General features: G+C 40.3%; 1 protein-coding gene and 1 long non-coding RNA gene across 5 annotated transcripts; one reads left to right on the forward strand and one right to left on the reverse strand.

Moving 5' to 3' along the window:
* The first annotated feature begins 865 nt into the window (after window positions 1–865).
* MMAA (metabolism of cobalamin associated A) lies at window positions 866–7,991 on the forward strand. 4 transcript variants are annotated; one of them, XM_074823757.1, is made up of 7 exons: window positions 866–884; window positions 1,767–2,240; window positions 3,330–3,452; window positions 4,815–4,985; window positions 5,300–5,385; window positions 5,983–6,132; window positions 7,636–7,991. In XM_074823757.1, exons 2-7 carry the CDS (start codon window positions 1,820–1,822, stop codon window positions 7,921–7,923), a joined length of 1,239 nt encoding a protein of 412 aa, XP_074679858.1. In that variant the 5' UTR covers window positions 866–884; window positions 1,767–1,819; the 3' UTR covers window positions 7,924–7,991. The 4 variants fall into 4 exon arrangements, with proteins under 4 accessions (XP_074679858.1, XP_074679854.1, XP_074679855.1 ...); XM_074823753.1 differs by lacking the exon at window positions 866–884 and adding an exon at window positions 891–1,209; XM_074823754.1 differs by lacking the exon at window positions 866–884 and adding an exon at window positions 891–1,133.
* A 7,913-nt stretch (window positions 7,992–15,904) lies between these two features.
* Window positions 15,905–18,575, reverse strand: LOC141922371 (uncharacterized). Its single transcript, XR_012622967.1, has 2 exons — window positions 18,432–18,575; window positions 15,905–17,073 (listed from the first exon to the last, which is right to left on the reverse strand). It is a non-coding gene; the product is annotated as an uncharacterized LOC141922371 (long non-coding RNA).
* Between the last annotated feature and the right edge of the window lie 3,404 nt (window positions 18,576–21,979).

Below are 21,979 nucleotides of genomic sequence, written 5' to 3' on the forward strand. Positions count from 1 at the left end.
CCTTGCCTGAGAGGAAATTTTAAAGATCAGGTTTAACTTGGCAAAAGGAAGACTGAAAAGAAATATGATTTAATAAACATGTTTGGGGGATTTAAACATTTCTTCTGCCTTCCTGATATCTGAAATGAAATCAGGGATTAGTAAATTGTCAATGCATTTTTAAGACTTCAGGCCAGGAGTGAAATGAGGATTTGTAACATCTTTTCTTAACAAGGAGAAGGCAAAGAAACTTATTACATCAAGGTGGAGTAACTGGAACTGGGTCTTGAGTGTATCTCCAAAGAGAGAACTTGAAAAGAGATTTGGTTGCCACTGTTGTTTTGTACCTCTAGTGCAATTAATCTTTAACATTCCTTTATAGAAAGTTTGTTTTTGCACTGACTGAGTTTGCTAGTTATGATATCCTTAGGATTTTAGATGAGGGTTGAGTCGCTTCCTGAGCCTAGGCTGAGGTTTCAATGGGGTTTGATGCACAAGGACCTGCGGAGTGGTGGATGATGGGCCCGGTCTCCCTCTGCAGCTTGGGGCGCAGCTCACGGCGGGCAGCTGCGGAAATTCTGCCTTGGTACGACCCCAGCCCCACGCCGCCCTCACGCAGTGCCCCTTTGGTCTGGGGGTGACCCCGATTCCGCCCAGAGCCGGATCACGGGAGGCACGGAGGGTGAAGGAGATGTTCCTGCCGGCATCAAGGCGCGGGAGGCTCTCGGGCTGCCGCCGCCCCTCCCCTCTCCCAGCCCCCGGGCCGCCGCTGCCGAGGGCCCCGTCTCCCGCCGCCGGAGCGCCGCCGCGGGCGGGGCTACGCGGGCGCCGACTTCTGGCGGGGCGGGCCCTTCGCCCCGTGGCCGGGCGGGTTCCGGCGCGGCGTTATGACGTTACTTCCGCCGGTAGGTGGCGGGGCGGGGGGGTCGCGCGAGGCGATACCCCGTACCCCCAACGTCGCCCCCGGGCTGAGGAGATGATGGAGCGGGTGCGGGGCTGGGGCCGTCCGGCGGCCCGGTAACGGGGGACGGGGCGACTCGGCAGCCTCCTCGACCCGCGGCGGCGGCGGTGGGGGGAGCCGCCCTGTCCCGCCGGGAGCGCGTCGTGGCGGCCGGGGCGAGCCTCTCCCCTCCCGCCAAAGGCGTCAGAAAGCGGTGAGGGAGAGTGGCCTGACGGGCCCTCGGAGCAGCTCTGCCGGGGTCGGGCTTTCAGGCTTCTGGCGGCGCTGAGGTGGGTAGGAGGAGGCCCGCCGAGCGTGGGGGTTGTGCCTGGTGCTGCTCTTCGTGTCCGTCCTCTGGGAGGTTTCAGCTCCTTGACTTTATTTCTAAACGTGCTCGTGTCTAGACCGTTTGGGGGTTTTTGGCTTTTTTTGGTTTGTTTTTTTTTTTTCCCTTCTGGAAATAACGTGTAAAAAGCTCCTGCTGAATAATTGTTTTAAAAAGGCCTGCAGCCGTGAAAGTAGAATATATGGCGATTTCAGGTTTGTTCATGGATTTTTAGGGTACTGTGTGTGCCCTTAGAGGTTGTCTTATTTGAAAATGCTTTATATTTATTTGATTATTTATAAAAATGATATGTTCATTTATTAAGTATGATAATAAAGAGATGCTGTGCTATTGAAGCTTCCTTTTATTCTGTTTTTCTAACGGGAAGAGGGAGCTGTCTTTTTTTGTTTAAAACAGTAGGTATGGATAAAATAAAAGCTGATGATCACCTGCATACGTAGGTTTCATTTGAGTCCTTACAGGTGCTTTGAAGGAAGTAAGAACATTTTTCTTTCTCTTTAGGGTGTCTGCAAATAGAAGTGAACTGATACCTCTGTTATTTCATCCCAAACAAGATGAAGATCCCCTCTTTGCTGCTGAGATTCCCTCATTGTTATTTCTCTAGAAGAACTTACTTCACAAACTTCGACTTTGCTTCCAGAGCAGATTTCCTGCGCGTTGAATCTCTTACGCCAGCGCACCTCGATCGTGTAAAGTGGATGTGGTCATCGAACGGTTTGAGGAGAGAGCTGTGTCAACAAGTGGCCCCTGACCAGCAAATAGAGGGACTTTCTGACAGAGAACAAAGACTTGTAGACAGACTTTACAATGGATTAATCCAGGGTCATAGAGCCTGTTTAGCAGAAGCCATTACACTTGTAGAATCAACTCAGAGTAGGAAGAAGAAAATAGCGCAGTTTCTCCTTCAGAAGGTATTATCCTACCACAGGGAACAAGAAAAGTTAAATCAAGGAAAACCACTTGCCTTTAGAGTGGGTTAGTCCTTTTATGTCTGTCCATGCTTTGATGGAATTACAGTCTTCACCTTTCATTATCACTATTGTTCTTTAAGCATCATGGTCTGTAGTCTTGGTTCATTGGTTTCTTATGGTTTGTAACCAATCTAGACCACTTCTGTTGTCCAGTAGAACTTTGACTTGAGCTGGAAAATGTGTTTGAAAAAGCTCTAGAAGTTATTGTTGCTTCCCAAGGGGGTGTTATTTGGGTCTTTTTAATAAATAGTTTAAGTGGAAATGTTGGGTAGTTTGCAGATTGATCGATGCAGCTGTTATCTATGCTTAGATAGGGAAGGATGTAGTTAAGCAGACCTGATCATTTCCTTAAGAAGGTGTTTTCCTGAATACTTCCTGAATCCCTTCCACGATCTACAAAAGGAAAACCATGTGCTTTCCTGTTTTATGGCCTTACTTTAAAGCAGCCTACTTTTCATCTGAGGAGACTTGAATCTGCTTCTCCTGAAAACTATAAAATATTTTTCCCTTGGGAAAAGGTGGACTACTAAAGCATGTCATGCCCAGCTGTCGTCTCTCGTGTGTGTACAAACGTAGTAAGAGCAAGAACTTGGGCATGGGAGTGAGAAATGTTTGGTGCTAATCTTAGTTTGTGTGCCTTGACTTGGAAGTAAATTGCCTCATTTTTTTGAAATAACAGCTCCTCAAGGTAAAGGCTTTTGCTTTTAGAGTGTTTATTTTATAAATAGGAAATCTGAAAAATCCAGATTGAGAATAGGACAGTCTTAAAGCTCTGAAGAATAAGTCAGCATAAATAAATTTATTTGGAGGGGAGGAAATGGGGCTGAATGAACCCAACGTTATGTTGGTATGGGTAGGATGAGGGGTGGTGAAGCGAGCGCTGCTGTGTTGGGTGAACCAAGATTGAGTATTTCAAGTCAATTAGATCTGCTTAGTTGGGTGTATCAGCTGTGGCATAGCTTTCGTTTGCCTTTGTTGTGATCTTGTGTTAAAGTATGAATCATTATTGACTTAGATGTTGATGGTGTTCACACGATGTATTATTTATTTGATTAACAAAATGGGTTTTTTTCTTCCTAATATGATTATTTAGGGTTGTCTGGTCCTCCCGGTGCTGGGAAATCGACTTTCATAGAATGCTTTGGGAAGATGCTTACGGAAAGAAAATACAAAGTGTCTGTGTTGGCTGTAGACCCTTCCTCTAGTACAAGTGGTGGTGAGTGTGAATTGAAGTTTGAGTCAGGTTTCTAATACCTTGTCAACTATAGGAGTATCTCTTTGGGCCAAACGGAGGAAAATTTTGGGCCTATAAAAGTAAAATATTAAAAATAAATGTTGTCTTAAGTTTTCACTTTTTCCTTATGTGATATGAAATTGGGAAATACATATCAGTGTCTTCATTTTGGCAGATTTCCTCTTTTCCAGTGTTCTGATTTTTGCCATACAATTTTTTGTCTGAAACTTTAGATAGCTGTGGTTTTCTCTCTCTAGTTTTAGTTGTTTATTTATTTCCCTGTGAATGAAGGAGTAGAAGGGCATTCATTTCTGCTTAAATTTCAACAGTGGTAATGGTGATCACTGGGCAGGAAGCATATGCTGATTTAAAACTATTTAGAGGGTGCTGCAATCCAAACATATAGATCAGGTTGGATTTTAGAACATGCGTTAGTTCTTCTCAGTAGGAATTTTTGGACTTGACTATACTGGTTTCAGGGTCTTCTGATGCAGTATCATTAACCATTTGTCTTGAGTTGTAGCATGATTTTTTTTTTTCCCTAAATTTGAATTTCTTCAAAGTTGTGTGGCTGGTTTCTGTCACTCTCACATCAAAACTGTAGGGTAATTAATGATTAATGGTATCTCTGACATAAATAATAGAACCTTGATTTTGATTTTTTTTCAAATGGGCAGCTTCCAGGGCACATCATTCCTTCTTCTGGCTTCCACACTGTTAGAGAAGATCCTGCAACGTATAACTATTTAGAAAGAACAAAAAATAAGTATTGCAATGACCTGGTGCTAAGACAGACTATATTCTTGAATGCGTACGTTCAAGATGCGTCAATAGAATAGCAAAATATGACAGCAAGACTGCACCAGGTAAAAGAATTGAGCGTCTCTCCTCTTTTGGAATGTGCATCACGTGTGTAGATCTCACTGAATCCCATTTAAAGTTTGTATGAATAGAAGGAAGGCACGGATGTGCTTTCTTAAAAACAAACCAGAAAATCTACCATCAAGACACACCAGAATCATAAGGCAGAGATTTGTCCCTTTGGGACAGAAACAGCAAAGATTTAATTGTGTGGCCTGCTGTATATTGGAATTGTAGAATTCATTCTGACCTAGAACGGGTTTTTCATATTTGTTAGCAGTAAGGTCTGCTTATCAGGCCTTTCCAGCTTTGGACAGGCAGAAGAACCAGGCAGTCACTTCCTAGTCCTCAGCAAAGTCTTGAGCAACTATTATCGGGATATTCTTATTTGACTGACTTTGTCTTTTTTCACTTGTTTATTGGGGAGGGGGGGAAGCTTGGCTGTGTTGCCCTTTTGAAATAATTTAACATTCAATGTTTAAGGTTCTCTGCTGGGTGATAAAACACGGATGACTGAGCTGTCAAGAGACATGAACGCGTACATCAGACCGTCTCCAACCAGAGGGACGCTGGGAGGTGTAACAAGGACCACAAATGAAGCCATTCTGCTGTGTGAAGGAGGTGGCTACAATGTTGTTCTTGTGGAAACAGTAGGTATGTGCTTAGGGTTTTCTTTTAATTACCCTCTCCTGATATCTAAATAAGGTGTGTTACTAACTGCGTACTATCATCCTTGATTTTGCTTGTGCTTTCATACACGGTCACTGGTTGAAAATGAATGCCCATTCTGTCAATTTTCTATGTACGGTTTGTAAAAACACTGTTCGGGGAAAACTGTTGTGTTTCCTGTTGTCCTTGTTTATCGGTGGGATTTGTTCATGGTGCAGTACTGGGATCTGTCATAATCACTGTCATCAATGTGACTGAAAGTTTGCAATAAATGGTGAACTCTGGATTTAATTTTTTAGGTGTGGGACAGTCAGAATTTGCTGTGGCTGATATGGTTGATATGTTTATACTACTGCTACCACCTGCAGGTGGAGATGAATTACAGGTATTTTTCAGTTTCTCTTATTAAGCATTACCTAGGACTAGAAAGAGAAACTTAAATTGAGGATGTAGTGTCTGTGTAGAAAGTCCATACTGATCGTGTTTTGTAAATGATACTGCTACTATTGAAGTCTTTTTCAGTGCTATCAATTTATTGCCCAGTTAGGATCTGATATTTCCCACCCCCTGATTTTGGAAGTATGAGGGTGTAAAATTTTGATACTCTGACTTACTTTGGTCTATTTACTAGTTATGTATGATTTGGGGGAGTGGCTTTGTATTATGGGAAAACAGAAATCAATATAAATAGGTTTGCAAACTTGGACATGTTTTGGTTAAACTGTTTTGGTTAAACTCTCCACGTGAAATAGGTTATCATGTGAGCTGATATCCAGATTTAGTGTTCTTGTGTCAAAGTGGAGTCGTAACTAGCAATGACAGAGGCGTTGGTACTACTCTTGCATGACTAGCACGAGCGCACACACAAAAAAGCCAGTAAGAGCCCTAGAAACGAACAAAGCATTTTGACCTGCTTTTTGCGATAGATCAGTGTGTCACAGTCCTCCTGGGTATTCATGATTTCTCTCCATGTTCCCTCCAGGGTATCAAACGGGGTATAATTGAGATGGCCGATCTAGTTGCTATAAATAAAGCTGATGGTGATTTAGTTGTGCCTGCACGGAGAATACAAGCTGAGTATGTTAGTGCTATGAAGCTGCTTCGCAAACGTTCAAAGGTTTGGAGACCAAAGGTTTGTGTACTTCTCTACAGTTTGGTGGAGGAGGGGGGTGTTGGGTGTGGTTTGGTTTTGTTTGTTTTTTCTTTTTTCCCCCAGAAAAAACACTGAATGAGCGCTTGTTACTGTCTCATCTAGCTCTACTAGTCTTCCTGGACACTGTTATAAACATTTCAGTTCTGTTGTTTAGTTTCACACTGTGCTAGAGAGTTGGTTGCAGCTGTTTCTGTTTCACCTTGGATCTCAGGGTGTGCCATGTGAAACACTGTGCAAAGCCAGTCCTGCTCCCCACGATCCCTGTCCTGAGCGACAGTCTCAGCACTGGCAGACCCCTTACTAACATCAGGAGTGGTACAAACTTGTCTTGCTTTTTGTAAACTATGCATATCTTAAAATGTCCCATAAGCTATTTCTCCCTCTTTTATAACTCTGAAGCCTATGAATATCTGTTCTTTCACTTGTTCATGTGCTTCCTTTATTGCTTTTTTTTTTTTCCTTAAATTTCTCACATAATAAAAGTTCTTGGGCAAGAAGCTCATCTACTTGTGTATGCAGTGTCTAGATTATTGGAATTCTCATCCTGTGGGCCTTTAGTTTTAATGCAGTATTCCATCTATTAAAAGGTTATGGTAAATTATTAAGGAAAATATTCAGTACTAATTTTAATATGTGTATATAAAATAAGCAGCACACACACTCTCACTCCCTTTATTTATATGTGTGTATATATAAAGGAGGTTTGTTCTACCCTGGTATTAACATTGACCCATTGAATTAAGTTTAAATCAGCTGGGCTGCTTGAGGCTTAGCCATCATTTTGTAATTTTTGTTTCTAGATCTGAGGAGAGGTCACATCTGATAATTGTGATCCAAAAGAACTGTTTGAGACCAGTGAATTAAACAGGTTATGAGAAATCTGTCTCTCTCAGTGATGACAGTGCCTGACAACTGGAAGAAAATATTGCTGTGTAGGGGCTGTATTCTATCCACTAGACTGGGGAAAGAGAGAGACTTTTTTTAAAAAAACCCAAACTGTTCCGTTTAAAAGATAATGTTGGGTGTCTGAAATATTTTTGGCAAAATGAATTCCTAGTCTGGAAAGCAAATGCCAAAAATAGTCCAAATACCTCCTTTCTGGAATATCTTAGGTGCAAATGAATAGCTACCAGAGTATATCTACCAGAATATGTAATTAACACTACATTTAAGTAAAATGGCAATGCTACCTTTTAGCTAAAGGACTTATTGGAAATGATTCTCACTCACCATGCAAACAGTTGGACAAGGTGTATTTATCTAAATACTGTCGATCTCAGGGTCCACTTATGGTTGGTAGAATCTCAATTTTGAGATTTTTTTTTAAAAAAAAAAGCAGCACAAAACTGCTTAGAGCTTGAAGTGTATCGAAGTAAGCTTGCCTTACACATTTCTTCATTTTCTTGCAATCTACCCGATGCAGTAATTGAACCCTCAAACCCAGTAGTTACGTGGCTTTAAAAATTCTTCTGAATCCAACAGGTAATGCGCATCTCTGCCAAAACTGGAGAGGGTATCTCTGATATGTGGGATAAAATGACAGAATTTCGTGACCTCATGCTCACAAGTGGTGAGTTGATTGCCAAACGACGGAAACAGCAGAAAGTGTGGATGTGGAATCTCATCCAGGAAAATATGTTGGAACATTTCCGGAGTCACTTGGCAGTCAAGGATAAGATTCCACTTCTAGAAGAAAAAGTTCTGAGTGGTGTCTTGTCTCCTGGGCTGGCAGCCGACCTGCTACTGAAAGCTTTCAAAGATGGTCTCTAAGCGTTATGTCCTACTCTGTTCTTGTTAAGTGCTTTACATAAACATGAACATTAAATACAGTTTTTCTATGTGTGGATTCAAATGTTTTACTACGACAGACCTTAATAGAATACCTATCCAGTACTCTGCAAAAAAATACTGTAGGATTCTGTATATGCAAAAATTATGACAATTCCAAACACTCACTCAGAGATCACTACAGACTATATTAGAAATGTACTTTTTTCCAAGTCTTCTATTTGTACACGCCATAAATCTGGTGATCAAAAATGTGTGCCTTTGTCAAAATGTGCCTAGTTTGGGGAGGGTGGGAGACAGAAATTTGTGGTAGTGCAGAGTTTTATTCCAATTACGGGACCATCTTTAGGCAGTGATGATGCAGCTTTCCTTTCTAACACAGCATCAGCTGTTGCCGGTCTGGATTGCTTTTTCTTCCCTCACCTTGAGTGACAGCAGGAACATTGGAACCCCTGGCTGCACCTGACCACAGCCTTAGTTTTAAATAAATTGTATGCATATAAATAGAATACAGTGGTGTTCAGTCCCTGGTTGGACGCTACGGTTAGGTATTATACACTAGGAGAAGGGAATTTTAACCATCCCAGTTTCTAAATAGATGCTTTAATACAAAAGCAAAATTAAGTTAGACTTTTTTTTTAATGCAGGCATCAGATAGATAGCAAATGTCTTTATACTGGAATAATTGATCTCTAGTAATAATAGTTTGAAGTTTTATGATCTGACTTAAGTTTTTTAGGTTCAAACAAAATGCTTGGTTGGGTTTGGGGTTTTTTTCCCTCTTTTGAGGAAGACGTGTCTGCTTACAACCAAAAGTACTTTTTTTTTTTTTTTTTTTTTTTTTTTTAAAATTTCCCTTGAGATCAAATCCAGAGGAGGCATTTTCCAGGGCTGTGATCCAGAAAGCAGAGCTCATCTGGTACCTACTAAATATGGGTAAAGTGGAAAAATGCGGATTTTTGGAGACCTGACAGGAAACCAGTAAAACAGGAGATTTTGTGAGTCTATTGTTGCTTACATGAATTGACTTTAAAAAAAAAATCACCTTGGAAGTGATTTTCATATTTTCAATTTTCTGGACACATACATAAAAGGTATGGTGTTAATTTTTATTTTAGCTCAGTTTCACCTGTTTGGCTTCCTAAGAAGTAGGTGTTGCACACAGTGTTTGCCTTCTGGCAACCTGAGTCTGAATTTTTGAGACAATTCCAAGGTAGCAATGAATTGGTTTACTTAGATCATCTTTCTTTTTTCCTTCATATTTTCCCCCCAGAGTAATTTTCTCCCTCTTCCTCTCCTCTCCTTTTTCCTACTAGACCTATGTGCTTCAGAATTTTGGTTCCTGCATAGGTATAATTTGGCAACTATTGGAAAAGATTAATGATTGTTGGAAGAAAATGCTGAGGATTTTGTTTCCTTTGGTTTGTCAAAGTGGCACAAATTAAATGATACAGAAGAAATCCTCAATGCATTTCAGTTATTCTTCCCATTTTATGATGGTGTCTGTGTAATTGTACATATATTTTTACTCTAACAATATGAAGTATGACCAGAAAGTAAAAAGCAAACTACAAGGCAAAGTAAAAATACTGTGTAAGGAAAAGCAATGAAATACTAACAAACAGCATCGTGGTGTTTTGTGAGACGTACAGCCAGGGCATTTCTTTGTTAAGAAATTTTGCACCAGTGTAGCTGGTATTAGTGGTTTCCACCACAGAAATTGTCAGAACTTTAATGTTCTGACCCCCTTACTCCTATTTCTTAAACTTTGCATCCCAAATGAGTAATCTGGGATTGCTGTGATCAGTTACGTAGACGTAGCTGAAGGAATGTAGGGGGTGGCAGAAGCACAGTGACTTTGTTATGACTATGGTGAGTTCTTGTGAAAAAAAAATGTAGCACTTACAGTTTATTTAAATACTCTCTATTGAATATGACAAAAAGTGCCCCAAACCAAAAGCAGCGTCTTCTATTCTTTCAGCTTTAAATATTAACTGTATTTTTATGGTGCCTAGTAGAAGAAATGACAGTCAGGTGGAAAATGAATTAATGAGAGCAGCAGCATTTTAACTGGTGAATTCTCAACTTTTTGATAGTCCATTTGTTTCTGGTGACAGTTTTTGAGGTGACCTCATTTGTGCTTACCTGTTAGATCAAACCCTTATTATTGTCATTACTTTTGTCAGGGACTGCTGTTTTCTTTGTGTGTTGTATGTGAGCTGTCAAGTAAGTAAAATAGAACATGCAGCTTTGTTTAAATGATGGCTTCTCAAGCTGAATACATTTTACTACTTCAGTGTTTGTTTTCTGGTCAAAGACCATGGCTCAAGCCATGGGCCATTGTTATTTTCTCATTTCATTGTTTCTTTTAAAGTACCATTAGTTTACTAATGAACTCTTAGCAGAAGACAGTACAATGGTGTAAGCAAGTTCTACTTTTCATTCAACTGCATTTTCCTCTTAAAGTAGAACATTAAATGAAAATTAGGTTGTGCCTTTGTATGTTCATTTGTGCCTCGTGCTTCAGTAGGCAGAGAAATGCCCTTATGCTGAAAAGGGTCTTCAGAAATGGCACGATGGATAAGGGTACCTGTTTTGTTTTTCAGCGATTCCCCTACCAAATTGAAAAGCTGTACTGTGCAAATGATGAACTGAGCCTCACATGTGAGAATCAAATTGTTTTATAGCTTATAAAATTTTGCTGTGGCATGTTTTGGAGTCAGCTGCTGTTCAATTAATTGTGCACTTTTGTTTATGTCCTCATGGACTGGGGAAATGCATTGTCTTCCGAAGGGCTTCATAGCTTTAGCTGGTAGGCTACAATTTGGTAAACAATTCAGTATTTCCCAAGATAGGGAAGAGCATTTCCAGCTCATCATTTCTAGCTCTGTGGGATTAAGTTGGGTAAAATGCATGAAAACATTGTCGTTCATGTAAACAGGCTTCTGAAAAAAGTTAGTAAACAAATCTGTTGAGTAGGATGCTGACATATTCTTAGTTTCTAGAGTTGTTAAGTTGCTCTCATGTTAACAATTAAAACAACAGCTACTGCAGAACAGTATGAGAAAATAATAGCAAGATTAAGTTTGTGGCTAGAGGTGTGATAGGCTGTTAGACAAATTGATATGGGAGGTAAGGAACAAACTCTTCAGATACGCAAACCCGTGTCCTAGTTGTACGTAAGTGTGAAACTTTTCCCCAGGTCCCTGTGTAATAGATGTTGCTGGTGTTTCACAGCTGGAAAAACAAGTGTGGTGAGATCAAGTGATTTACCCAGGACTCAGCAACAGGTCAGTACAGTGTAAGGGTTACAGTTCAGTAGTCTTTACTCTGAGCCCCACGTATATTTACGGCCATGTTACTTAAGGTTGAAAAAATGCTCTTAGCAAGTTCATGCTCTCAGTGTGACTTACTCCTTTCATATCTAATCTCTCTGTTTTCAGTGACAGGACCCAGTGACCCCTTCTTGACTACTGTTCTGTTGTAATGTCCTGCTTTAAGTAATAGAAAACTTTTCTGTGATAACTAATCTGCCCTTGCCTTTTGTAAATGCATTACTTCCTGTTATGCATGTTTGCTCAGTCTTTATGTTCTCCTCGCATATATTGTTTCTTTATTTGTGAAATCTGTAGTCTGTTGGCTGTCTGTTTGTGGGTCTTGAGATTTTGGGGGATGGGGATTGAGAAAGCTAAAGAATACAAATGAATTTTTTTTTTTTTAACCTTATGCAGTTTCCTTCCTAAAGTTTTCTTTCTTAAAGTAATGTGGCAAGATTAAATTACTGGCTTGCTTTGTACTGGTGTAAACATACTTATTTCCCCTTTACTTTTCCTTACTCAGAGTGCTCTATTGCTCCCCACCTTGGATACACGGTCAAGAAATAACATTATCCATGAGTTAAAATTTAGAGCTTAGTGCTTCCATAACTGTTCCTGCTGGACTATTCTAAAACGTGTCTCATTTGAAGAGTGATTGAATAGAAGTTGATAAAACATGTATTTAAAGAAAAAATCAGTGTGTTCCCCTGGAACTTATGATTTGGACAATCAACAGTGCACAGGTTGACTAGGGTTCCTCTTCCAAAAAATAGTTCAGATACTCCATGGACATATTCCTTACAGTTTATTTAAAAATACCCACCCACCCTATGTTAGAACATTAACAAAATTTGTGGATTGAGAATAAAAATTTAAAAACTGAAAACTCATAAGCAATTAGAGTACTTATTTAGAATGGATGTATGACAGACATATTCCGTTCCCTGCTACCATACCAAGGTATGGGTCAGCTGGTGAACAAACAGTCTGTGGAGAAAGGTATGTTATGGAGCAGCAAGAAGAATGTCTATTGTTATCTGTTTTTTGTCCCATGGGAGCATAAGAATTACCTTAGGCAATTCACTGGCAAGTTGCAGAAACTGGCGTGATCCACAGTGTTTGCTGCCTGAGCTTTACAAAAATGATAAATTCCCTTTTCTCTCTTTTGGATTTGTATGTTGCGGGGGACTAGTCTCATGCAGACACTTGTCCTTTGGATCTAGGTGGTTTTGTTCGTAATTGTGCTCTAAGTCCTTGTAATTTGAGTAAATGGATTGTTCACTTGCAACAAAGAATTCAAAAGCTTCACTTTTCAGAATGCATGATGAGATTTCTGTATTTTTCCTTAAAATACTATGGCAAAGTGAGTTCCAGCCGTATGTTAGTTACTACGTCTTCATTTTCTTTTATGTTTAGATCTCTTTCACTGGTAGAGTAGCATAGAAAAGCTTTAGTTATACACCTTTTTAAATTACTCAAATATTCATAAAGTTAACCAGCGATTAACAGTATTTTTTCTTTGTTTCTTCTATTGAAAGTGACTATTATAACCCAAAGCTTATAACCTCTTATAACCTAAAGACTGTTATAACTTCAGATGACCGAGCAGACCTGCACTGTGGCAGACTGCGATGGCTGGGGTTGTGTAATGTAGGTGTAATGAGAAGATACTCTCCCTGACCGTGTGGCTCGTAGCGTTACAAAGTCACACTGCTACAGGTTTCTCTCAGCCCTGAATCTGTGACACAAAGATCCTGTTTGTAGTTTCCTAATTGCACCCAGCAGAAGACAAGAGTAATGTTAGTTTTTATGACTTGTTGCTTAGCAGCGTTGATCAACAAAAGTACAACCTTTTCTTCTTCTGTAACCTTGGTGAACCCAGGCTTGGACAGAGTTCACCCGCAGAAGACAAGGATTTCTGAAGTCGTGCGAAACTGTTGTTCAGTGTCTGTTAGCAGCGTCTGAGGGAAACGGTCTCTTCTTGACCTCCTTGTTACCTTTGCCCTTTAGTCTTCTTTCTCTCTCTCATCAAGTCTTAGAAGAAAACAAGCACCATCCTAGGAAGGTGTGGAGGAGGGGAAGTTGAGAGACAAGCCAACTGTGCTAAGGTGTATCCTGCCGCATATGGGGAAAAGGAGCTGAGCTGGTTCCCAGGTGGTGATGTCAGACCCTCCCCTCATGGCAGGAGGAACAGACTTCAGCCATTGCAGTAAGGATTATTTTTATTTAGAGAAGCTTTCCCAGTATTTTGGAGTAGGTAAACTACTCCATAGAGGAAAGGGAAATTAGGGTGCTAAGAATTTCCTGGTTTACATCTTTTAGGAGGGATTTCACAAACTGAGCTAGAAGGGATATTTAATGTGTTTGAAAATGATTGGGGATCTGCACTGAATGTAGATATAAAGGCAGTTTCCCCTTTTTTTACTTTCTTTTTTTTTAATCTGATCAAATCTGGCAAAGCCTGTAAAATACAAAAAGTTGCCTGTCTCACCTTACTTCCAAACTAAATTGCTCGTCTAACTGGACAAAGGATCTTTAGTGACATCACAAACTGCAACAATTAATATGCCTTATGATGTCAGAAGCTTTCACTAGGAGCTTTTACTGTTGCTCAGATGATTGTCTTTTACTTCTAGATCTAAGTAAGAAACAGCTAAGTATTTGTATACTTTTTCTGCCAAAAATTATATGATCCTGAGACATCTGTAAGCTTGTGGACATTATGTGGAAATTAATGCCTTGTCAGTCTGCTGGTTTTCTCCTTTGCCCCCTCCCCTCCTGCCTCCCCCTCACCTCCACTACTGACTTTTCCTCTCTATCCACACTTCAGGATCTGTTGATAGCTGTTAACAGCAGTATGGGTCAACATATTAGAAGGTCAGCATGCATTTCACAAGCCTGGCATGCTCTGGTGTCCCTTCTCTTCTGAAGTTCAAAGAGAAACTCTGCTGTTCAGCTATCCCAGTCTCACAAAATACATGGAGAGGACTAATACTGCTGTAATCGCACAGTTGAGATCAGATACTTCAGAAAAGGCAACCACAAAAGAACTGGTTTCTGTCCTATGTATCATGTCAAAGGCATGGCAAGTGTATAGTATCTGGCAGCACTCAATCAAGTCAAATAAACAGCAAACTGGAATGTGAATTACATTGGAAATGCTGCTATTATTTTTTTTTTAATTGCACAAATCTCAACAAAGTGATCTACCTGGAAATTCTGACTGCTATCTGAGACTAAGAGGAATTACTTTTCATGCCCTTGCTTGCTGAGCAGAGCAAATTTTGTTCACCAAAACAGGATTTCTTTTTTTTGAGCTGTGAATACTATTTGTCTGTCTGCAGTGAACAACAGCTGCTACTATTTGGTATCTGCAGGATTCAAAACAAGAAGCTGAAGTCATGTTGTTAACTTCTGATTTACAGGAGAAGGAAGGAACTTAGGTCAAAATCTTTTAAAAACAGTTTCAGTAAAAGCAAAAAATACTATTTTTTGTAAGTGATGTGATGCAGTATACCTGCCTGGTTCTTTCTGTGTGCAGTGGCAATAGAACCTGAGTAGATTTGAAAATTAATGTTTCAAACTTTAGATAATTAAAATATTGTTATCCTTCACCTTTCCTTTTAGCTATCCGTTAGAATGTGACATTCTGTTATAAACTGGGAGACTCTTTTGTGCTGTCATTTCCACATCTGCAACAACGGGCCAGACCGTGCCCACTGTACAGCACTAGCACAACTAAAAGCCACTGAATGTTTTATTTCTGTACCAAGATTAATCAGTTATTCCGAATTCTGATGTGTTGAATAGGGAAGTCCCAGTTTCCTGTCTTGCAGGATGCACATGGCTTTCAGTTTAGCTGCAGACACTGCTCCATACACCTCCATACAATTCCTTGCTGTGCACTTGCTGATATTAGAAGCGCTACCGTTCTCCATACCCTGACATCAGGAAAGGACAGCGTTGGAGCACGTTCCTAAGTGTGATTGAGTAGGGGTCCTAGAACACAGCCCACCTGAGTTTTGTCCCGTTAGATTAATTTGTTTTTCCATTTTTGGGGTAGTAAATTCCATATGCAATGAGACGGGAAACTTCAGAGGGAAACTGGAATCTTGTTTGGTCCACTGCCAACTCTTTCATCTTAGAAAACATTGCTCTGGCGATACGCACAGATCCTGGAAATGAATCTAGTCTGGAGAGCTCTCATCTAACGTTTTGAACAAGTATCTCTTGGTGAGCATCTAAAGTACAAGGACATTTCTGTGGGACAGTTTGAATCATTTTGGTTTCATAATTTTTTTGCTTTATTGGCTGCTGCTTAAGATGAAGGCTGGACTAAGTGGATCCTCAGGTTAGTTTGTCATTTCCTCATGTAGATTGCATCACAAAATCACCCCAAAAGGAAGTATTTTTACAAGCAATACTTGTATAATTTACGGAGAAAAGTAATTATGCATTGAAAAGCTGAAATAGAGATTTAAATATTGCACAAGCTGGATAGAATTGAGGCCGCTCTTGTTTTTTAGTTTCCAAATCTAAAAGCCATAACATTTTCACTCCTCACATGCTTAATCTAGAGTATTTGTAGTAAACCACCTTGTTTGCATACCAAGAAATTGCAACGGAGAGAAACAAATTGCTACAAATGACGAAGGTAAATATTTTTATTCTGATAATCGTTCCTCAGCCAACTTCTTAGTAGCTTCACTTTCTAGATGATTTTTGATGAAACAGTGACAGCGATCCACAGGGAAAACTTGGAAAGTTTTCTTACGACGACACTGCTGGAAGGGGGATGAATGTGAGCCTGGAGGCGGGCTGGCAGCAGCCGCAGTCCTTATGTCTTTCTGTGCCAGTTGCAGCACTTACAGAAAGCCCTTAGATGGTGCTATATAGCAGCGCTCAGCCCGCCGCCGCTCCGTCCCAGCTGGGAGCTGCTCCACGGGCTCAATAAACTGGCTTTAATAAACTGCTAAAAGGGCTTCCTTAGCAGCTACCTGATTTCTTCACCCACTGACCTGGGGCTACTGATGAAATTTAAACTTTGTTTCATGAAGTTGTTGGGTAAAAGAAAATCAGTTGCAAAATGTTGCTGGAATAAGGGGTAGGAGCGAAAGTGTCCATCAGGGCCTGTGTGATCACATCAAGGTGTTCCACAACAGTCAAAGCTTTCTGCTCAGGAGAGGAAACTCCCCGCTTTGATTCTTAAGTGTTATACCCAGCCACTTGCTAAGTAATGTGTATTCCTGTCCTTTGTTGCCTGTATATCCATGGATCCATAGCCCAGGTCTAAAATTTTGCCATAGTTCAATCTGGAGAACATGGATAAACTGTCTCTGGGCACTGTTAATTAAGATCAGTAAATGCAATCTGTCAGTAGAGACATATTAAATATTAAATTCAAACATGGAGTTCAATAACTGCTGTAATTTAATTCTTGTAAAACTTGAATCATGTCATGCTTAAACTTCTTATAAAACTTGAATCATGTCATGCTTAAACATCTGTGCCAAATATATTGCTGTCTATCTGTCTGTAAAATAAAATGCTTTTAAATAATAGCTATAGAGTTTTTGAGGGCATTTGAGGATCATTGTGATGGAATAACGGTGCTCACCCTGGGAACTTCCTCACATAAATACAGGTGTGTTGTTGTGGCTTTCAGGTTAAATCTTCCACACTGTGAAACTCCCTTTATTTTTGAAGAATTGAGTATGCAGATTTAGGAATTTCAGTTGTCAATTGAAAAGGAATTGAAACGGAATTTCCTCCAGCAGGATGGGTCTCAAGCCATGAAGTAAGTTTTATTTGGAAGCTGTTGGTGAAAGTATGAAAGGGAGTTACTAGACAACTCTCAAATACTGTATCAGTATCTAGCCTTTTCCTTTGTAGTGAGGCAGGAGAGAAGCAAGGTGTTGAAGATAAATTGATCTCTGACCCTTGGAAAAGAGTTAAGTGATTGGATTTTCTAAGTTGGAAGTATCGCCTTCCTCTAGTTTTATTGTGTGCTTATGCACGTTCCTGTAATTTGTAAATGGATCAGATTGTTTCCCGCCTTTTACCACAGTTTGAGGGGGTTAAGCCTGGGAATATTCTGCCAAAGCAAATTAAATAATTCATGTTTTCAGAATGACTTCATTTAGTCATGACTTTTATTTATTTAGAGAGGGAGAGAGAAAGAGCTGGTGTTATTACAGTCTCTGCTCTATTTTTTTAATCTCTGTAACTTCCTATAAACCCAACTATTTTTTTTTTGACCTTTGAAATGTACCAGACTGCATAAACTGAGTCTCCACTGTGCGTTCTGCTCGTCCCAGTAATTTTCATCCTATGGTCTCTGCATGCTGTTATTTTAGGTGTATCCTTTGCCATTATGTGAGTTATTAACATTACCCTGAATTCTGCTGGCACGTAGGTGGGAACAAGTACTGAGCTTTTCTTTCTTGTGTGTTGAGAAACTCTGTAGCTGAAATCAAGTTAAATCAAGTTGAATGTTACTAGGTGGTGACTTGTAGCCTAAAGCTAGTGGCTGTAAATTCTCACCTGTGGAAAGGGAATCTTTTAGTTCTGTGCAACATGTTCTTCCAGCTGCAGCTGGATTTCTGCCGTGTTAAAATCCTTAAGCAGCTGCAGCAATGTGTCACACTGATCTGGCATTTTTGCATCTTCAAAGCTCTGCTCAAATATTTGAAGTGAGTAAAGCACTCCACCGAGCTGAAAGGTAGGTGAGCGTCACTACAACTTTACAGAAAAAGAAACAGCCCCTGAGAGGTTAAAGCAACTTTCTGTCATCATGAAGCAAGTCAACGGTGGAGCTGGAATTACAGCTCGGGAGGTTCCTGGCTTGTGCTACGCTACAATGCTGTGGAGAAAGGTCATTTCCCAAAATAGCATAGAAGGTTCCCGTTTGTTATTGATAATAGGGCAACAAAGGGCTCTAGATGTATTAATAGGTTGCTGTATAATGTCCTTAATAATACATAATTAACAACCTTGCAAAGTTGGCTACATCGCATTTTTCTGGGGCAGTATCACCTCCAGTTAGTTTTGTCTACTATATTTTTGTTTTGGCTCTTCTAACACAACTTTATTTATTTAAAGTAAATAGGGACATTTAAAAAGTAGGCATAGCCTCCCCATTAACAGTCACGTTAAACTGCGTGTTCAGCTCACCTTTTCAGATTAGTACAGCTCCTCTACTGCGATCAGTCCGTGTTTGTGGGCCCGTGGGCAGCAGCCGGGGTACTCTCCTCTGCCACTTTGAAGCCTTTGAGCAGAGCTCTGTCTGCCTGGGGGGAACATAGAGGTGACAGAGGATTTTGGTGGCAACGTTTTCCCTGCGTCGTGTGAGAGAGAGCCAGTGCTAGTGTAGCCGGGCAGCGTAGGAGCTGAGGTGCAAGCATGGGAGCCCACCGGGTCTGATTTGGTCTTTAGGCCTTCCAGGGAGGGAGGCAAAGTCCATCCCCACCCAGTGGGGCAGGGAAGAGGATGCTGAATACTTGTGAAGGGATTTTCATAGAGATTTGGTCCCACCCATTCCTCAAATGTCCCTGGGGCTAGGGTATCTGGTAGGTATTACTGGATCTTATAGATTATTTTTTTTAATCTGCCTTTTCTAAAATGCTGTTGATCCCCTCTGAACTTACTGGTTTCAGCAGTGTAGTTACTGAAGCTTTCTGTTTCTTGTTTTTCCTCTAAATGCATTATTTGAACTGCTAGGTTACTTAGCAAATTCAAAATAGTCACTGAGTAGTAAGTATGAAGCTTGAGTTTATTTTTTTACTGAGCACCTACATCTATGCATCTGCAATTGAAAGAAGAACAAAATGGTGTTTTCTCTTAGCCAAGTCTGAAAAAATTGCAGTGAATAATAATGGGATGAACAACATTCACAAAACAAATAGTTATTGAATCGATTTACTCAGCCCTATTTTGGTTTGAGTTTGGGTGAAGTGTTTCCAAACAGGCAAACACCAGGAGAAAAAGAAGTGGAAAACAAAATGCGTAAGGAAAGTTAAGAGACCAGTGTACAGAAATGACAAGGGTGCTGTTCTCTCATCTTTATATCTGCAGATACATGTATTTGAATTAACAAAGCAATAGGAGCTTTATGTGCTGCATTTGTTTTTTAATGCTTGTTGGTTGAAGTAATTGGATCTATTGTTGTGGGCACTGAGAATGCCAGCTTGGCTCTTAGGGACACTGACTTGTGAACATGACCTTCTGGAGGTCAAAACACTGGAGAGCTTACTCTGTTTAATTCTCGGAAGTACCGGTCAGAATAGTTATTGCTTTGAAAAAACAATGTAGATGTTCCCTGCCTCTATCTAGTTTGCTGTCTGTACTGAATTGTGGTGTCATTTTTTGGTGTGCAGTTGTTTGGGTTTTTTTTACTAATTCATCTGTTTAATTATTTTCAAGTGGATTCAGATTTTTTTATTTTTTAGTTTATTTTAAACCACAATTGAGTTTTCACAACTGAAGTTGGTTAAATAATTGATCAGAGATTGAAGTGTAAATGTTAGTCAGTGGTTTTGAGTGATGTTTTGGTATTTGCTCAAGCATCCTGTTTTCATTCTTCCTGGTGATCAAGTCAGCCAGACATAGTCAAACAGTCCCACATAGGAAAAACAGTGTACTTTCAAGTGAGAGAGAAAAAAAAATAATCTCATGTTTGATGCCAAGTGATTCATGGTAAATGCTGATGGCTACATAATTTCAGTGTTGAGTACATCTGCCTTCCCTACTAGGGAACTCCAGAAAGACCTGAGTAAAACATCCTACAAAAAAGAGACGAACGATCTCTTTAGAGTCTCTCAGCTCATGCTCCTGGTCTCGCTGTTTGGGCAGCATGAAGCTTGAGTCCTTGTGGCAGAAAGGGAGATTTCAAGGTCAGTGTGGTTTGTGTTTTCTGGCATTGGATGGCTTAGTGGTTCCTCTTGTTATGAATCGTTTCCAAGAGCTAGGGGAGTTGCTGTCAGTCCTCAACTTTTGTCCTACAAACCTGTCAAAACATATAGTATTTTAACACCAAGCATGACATGAAACAGATTTTGTGATCCAGATTACAAGATCTGCTGGATTTATAGCAAAGCAGTCGTGGCTTTTCACCTCCCATAAGGTTCCTGGATGGTTCAGATGGAGATAGTTGTACTTCCTCAGAACTTCTCTATCTCTCCCTAAAAAAACACCAAGATATAGCTACCATGTTACCCCTATCAAAGATTCAATTTGAACTGATTTCAGTGTTTTTATTTTTTTTTTAATCCTGGTGAATAGCCTTCTTGCATCACTCTGCTCCTTAAAGATGCTCACATTACCAACTGGAATCTGCATCTGCTATAGGGCTGTTGGGGATCTGTGGGCAGACTTACTCTGTCTAGATAGCAGTGATGTTTTTCTGGAATTAAGAGGGTTTAGACCTCCTTAAAACTGGACTCCTATTTACAGCAGATTTGTGTATTTTTATGTCTTGCTGGAGAGCCTTATTTTTTCTCTGCTGCTCTATGGCTTGGTCAGGGCAAGCAGCATGCTGTATATCTGTCTGCATTTGTTTGGAATTGAAGTGGTGCACTGTTGTACCCAGATTTACAGCCGCAGTAAAAGGAACAACCACTTGTTACCATGGTTTTTTTTCTCCTAGTCAATATGTCAAACTTCTCTTTGTTCCTTCAGAAGTGTATTGGACTACTTGGAACCAGGGAAAATGGGCTAAAGAAAACAGTGATCAGAGTCCTAAATCAATTGCCTCATGTCTCATTTTCTTCTGGATTCTGCACTTTTGACTTGTTTTTGACCAGGGATTTTTGACTGCTTTGTGATGGGCAAGAACTACTGAGCTTATAAAAGGTTTTGCAGCTGGAGGGTAAAAGATGCAGGGCTGGCAAGATCAAAACTCCCAGCTATTGTGAAAATAACTTTTTCTGAGAGGTCTGTTTGTGGTTAAGTAGTGCAAGGCATTGCTATTAGTCAGGAAACCTGGATTCTCTAGCCCCAACAGATTCAAATCCATTTGGATCCTTCCCCCTGCACACACACATATGCACACACACCTGCCCCTTCTATGATATCTTTTGTTTACATGGTGCAGCCTTGCTAAAACTCTCCATCCCTCAAGTTTTCCTTCTTGCTCATCTTTTAAGATTCTCATGAAGGTGTATTTCTGCAATCTTTCTGGCAATGTATTGCACTGTGTATTGTTCCCCTTTTCCTTACTTCTGTCTGCAGATGGAAAGCTGCTAGAGCCAGTGTGAAATTCTTGTTACTTTTAATTACTAAGAGCAAAATCTCACTTTTGCAAAGCTCCACTCTTTCATTTCCTTCCGCACAGTATCTTTGCATCACTGTCTTCTGACTCATTTGGCAAAGGCTGACAGACCTCTCTCTACCCTGAGAGGGCAGGTTGCCATCCTGGCAGTAAGAGGCACCTGACAGATGCCGCCCTCTTCCCCAGTGTTAGATGTGATAAGGGAAAATGCATTTTTTAGTTGGAGTTAGAAAAGGATCTGCACTGGTCCCTCGCCCAAAATCCTGACCATTCCCTTCAAAAGATGCTGAACTTTTATCATGCATCTGAGTGGCTGGTGTCAGTATGAAGTCTTTATTCATAGATGTCTATAAACAAAAATCAATTGTCCTCTACAAATTGTCAAATTGTATTTCCCAAAAGCTGAAGAATCTGCTGTCCATTAACTCTGGAGTTAATGAGCAAGTCCAAGTCT

Source organism: Strix aluco, chromosome 4, assembly GCF_031877795.1.
Source record: "Strix aluco isolate bStrAlu1 chromosome 4, bStrAlu1.hap1, whole genome shotgun sequence".
Classification (NCBI taxonomy): Eukaryota; Metazoa; Chordata; class Aves; order Strigiformes; family Strigidae; genus Strix; species Strix aluco.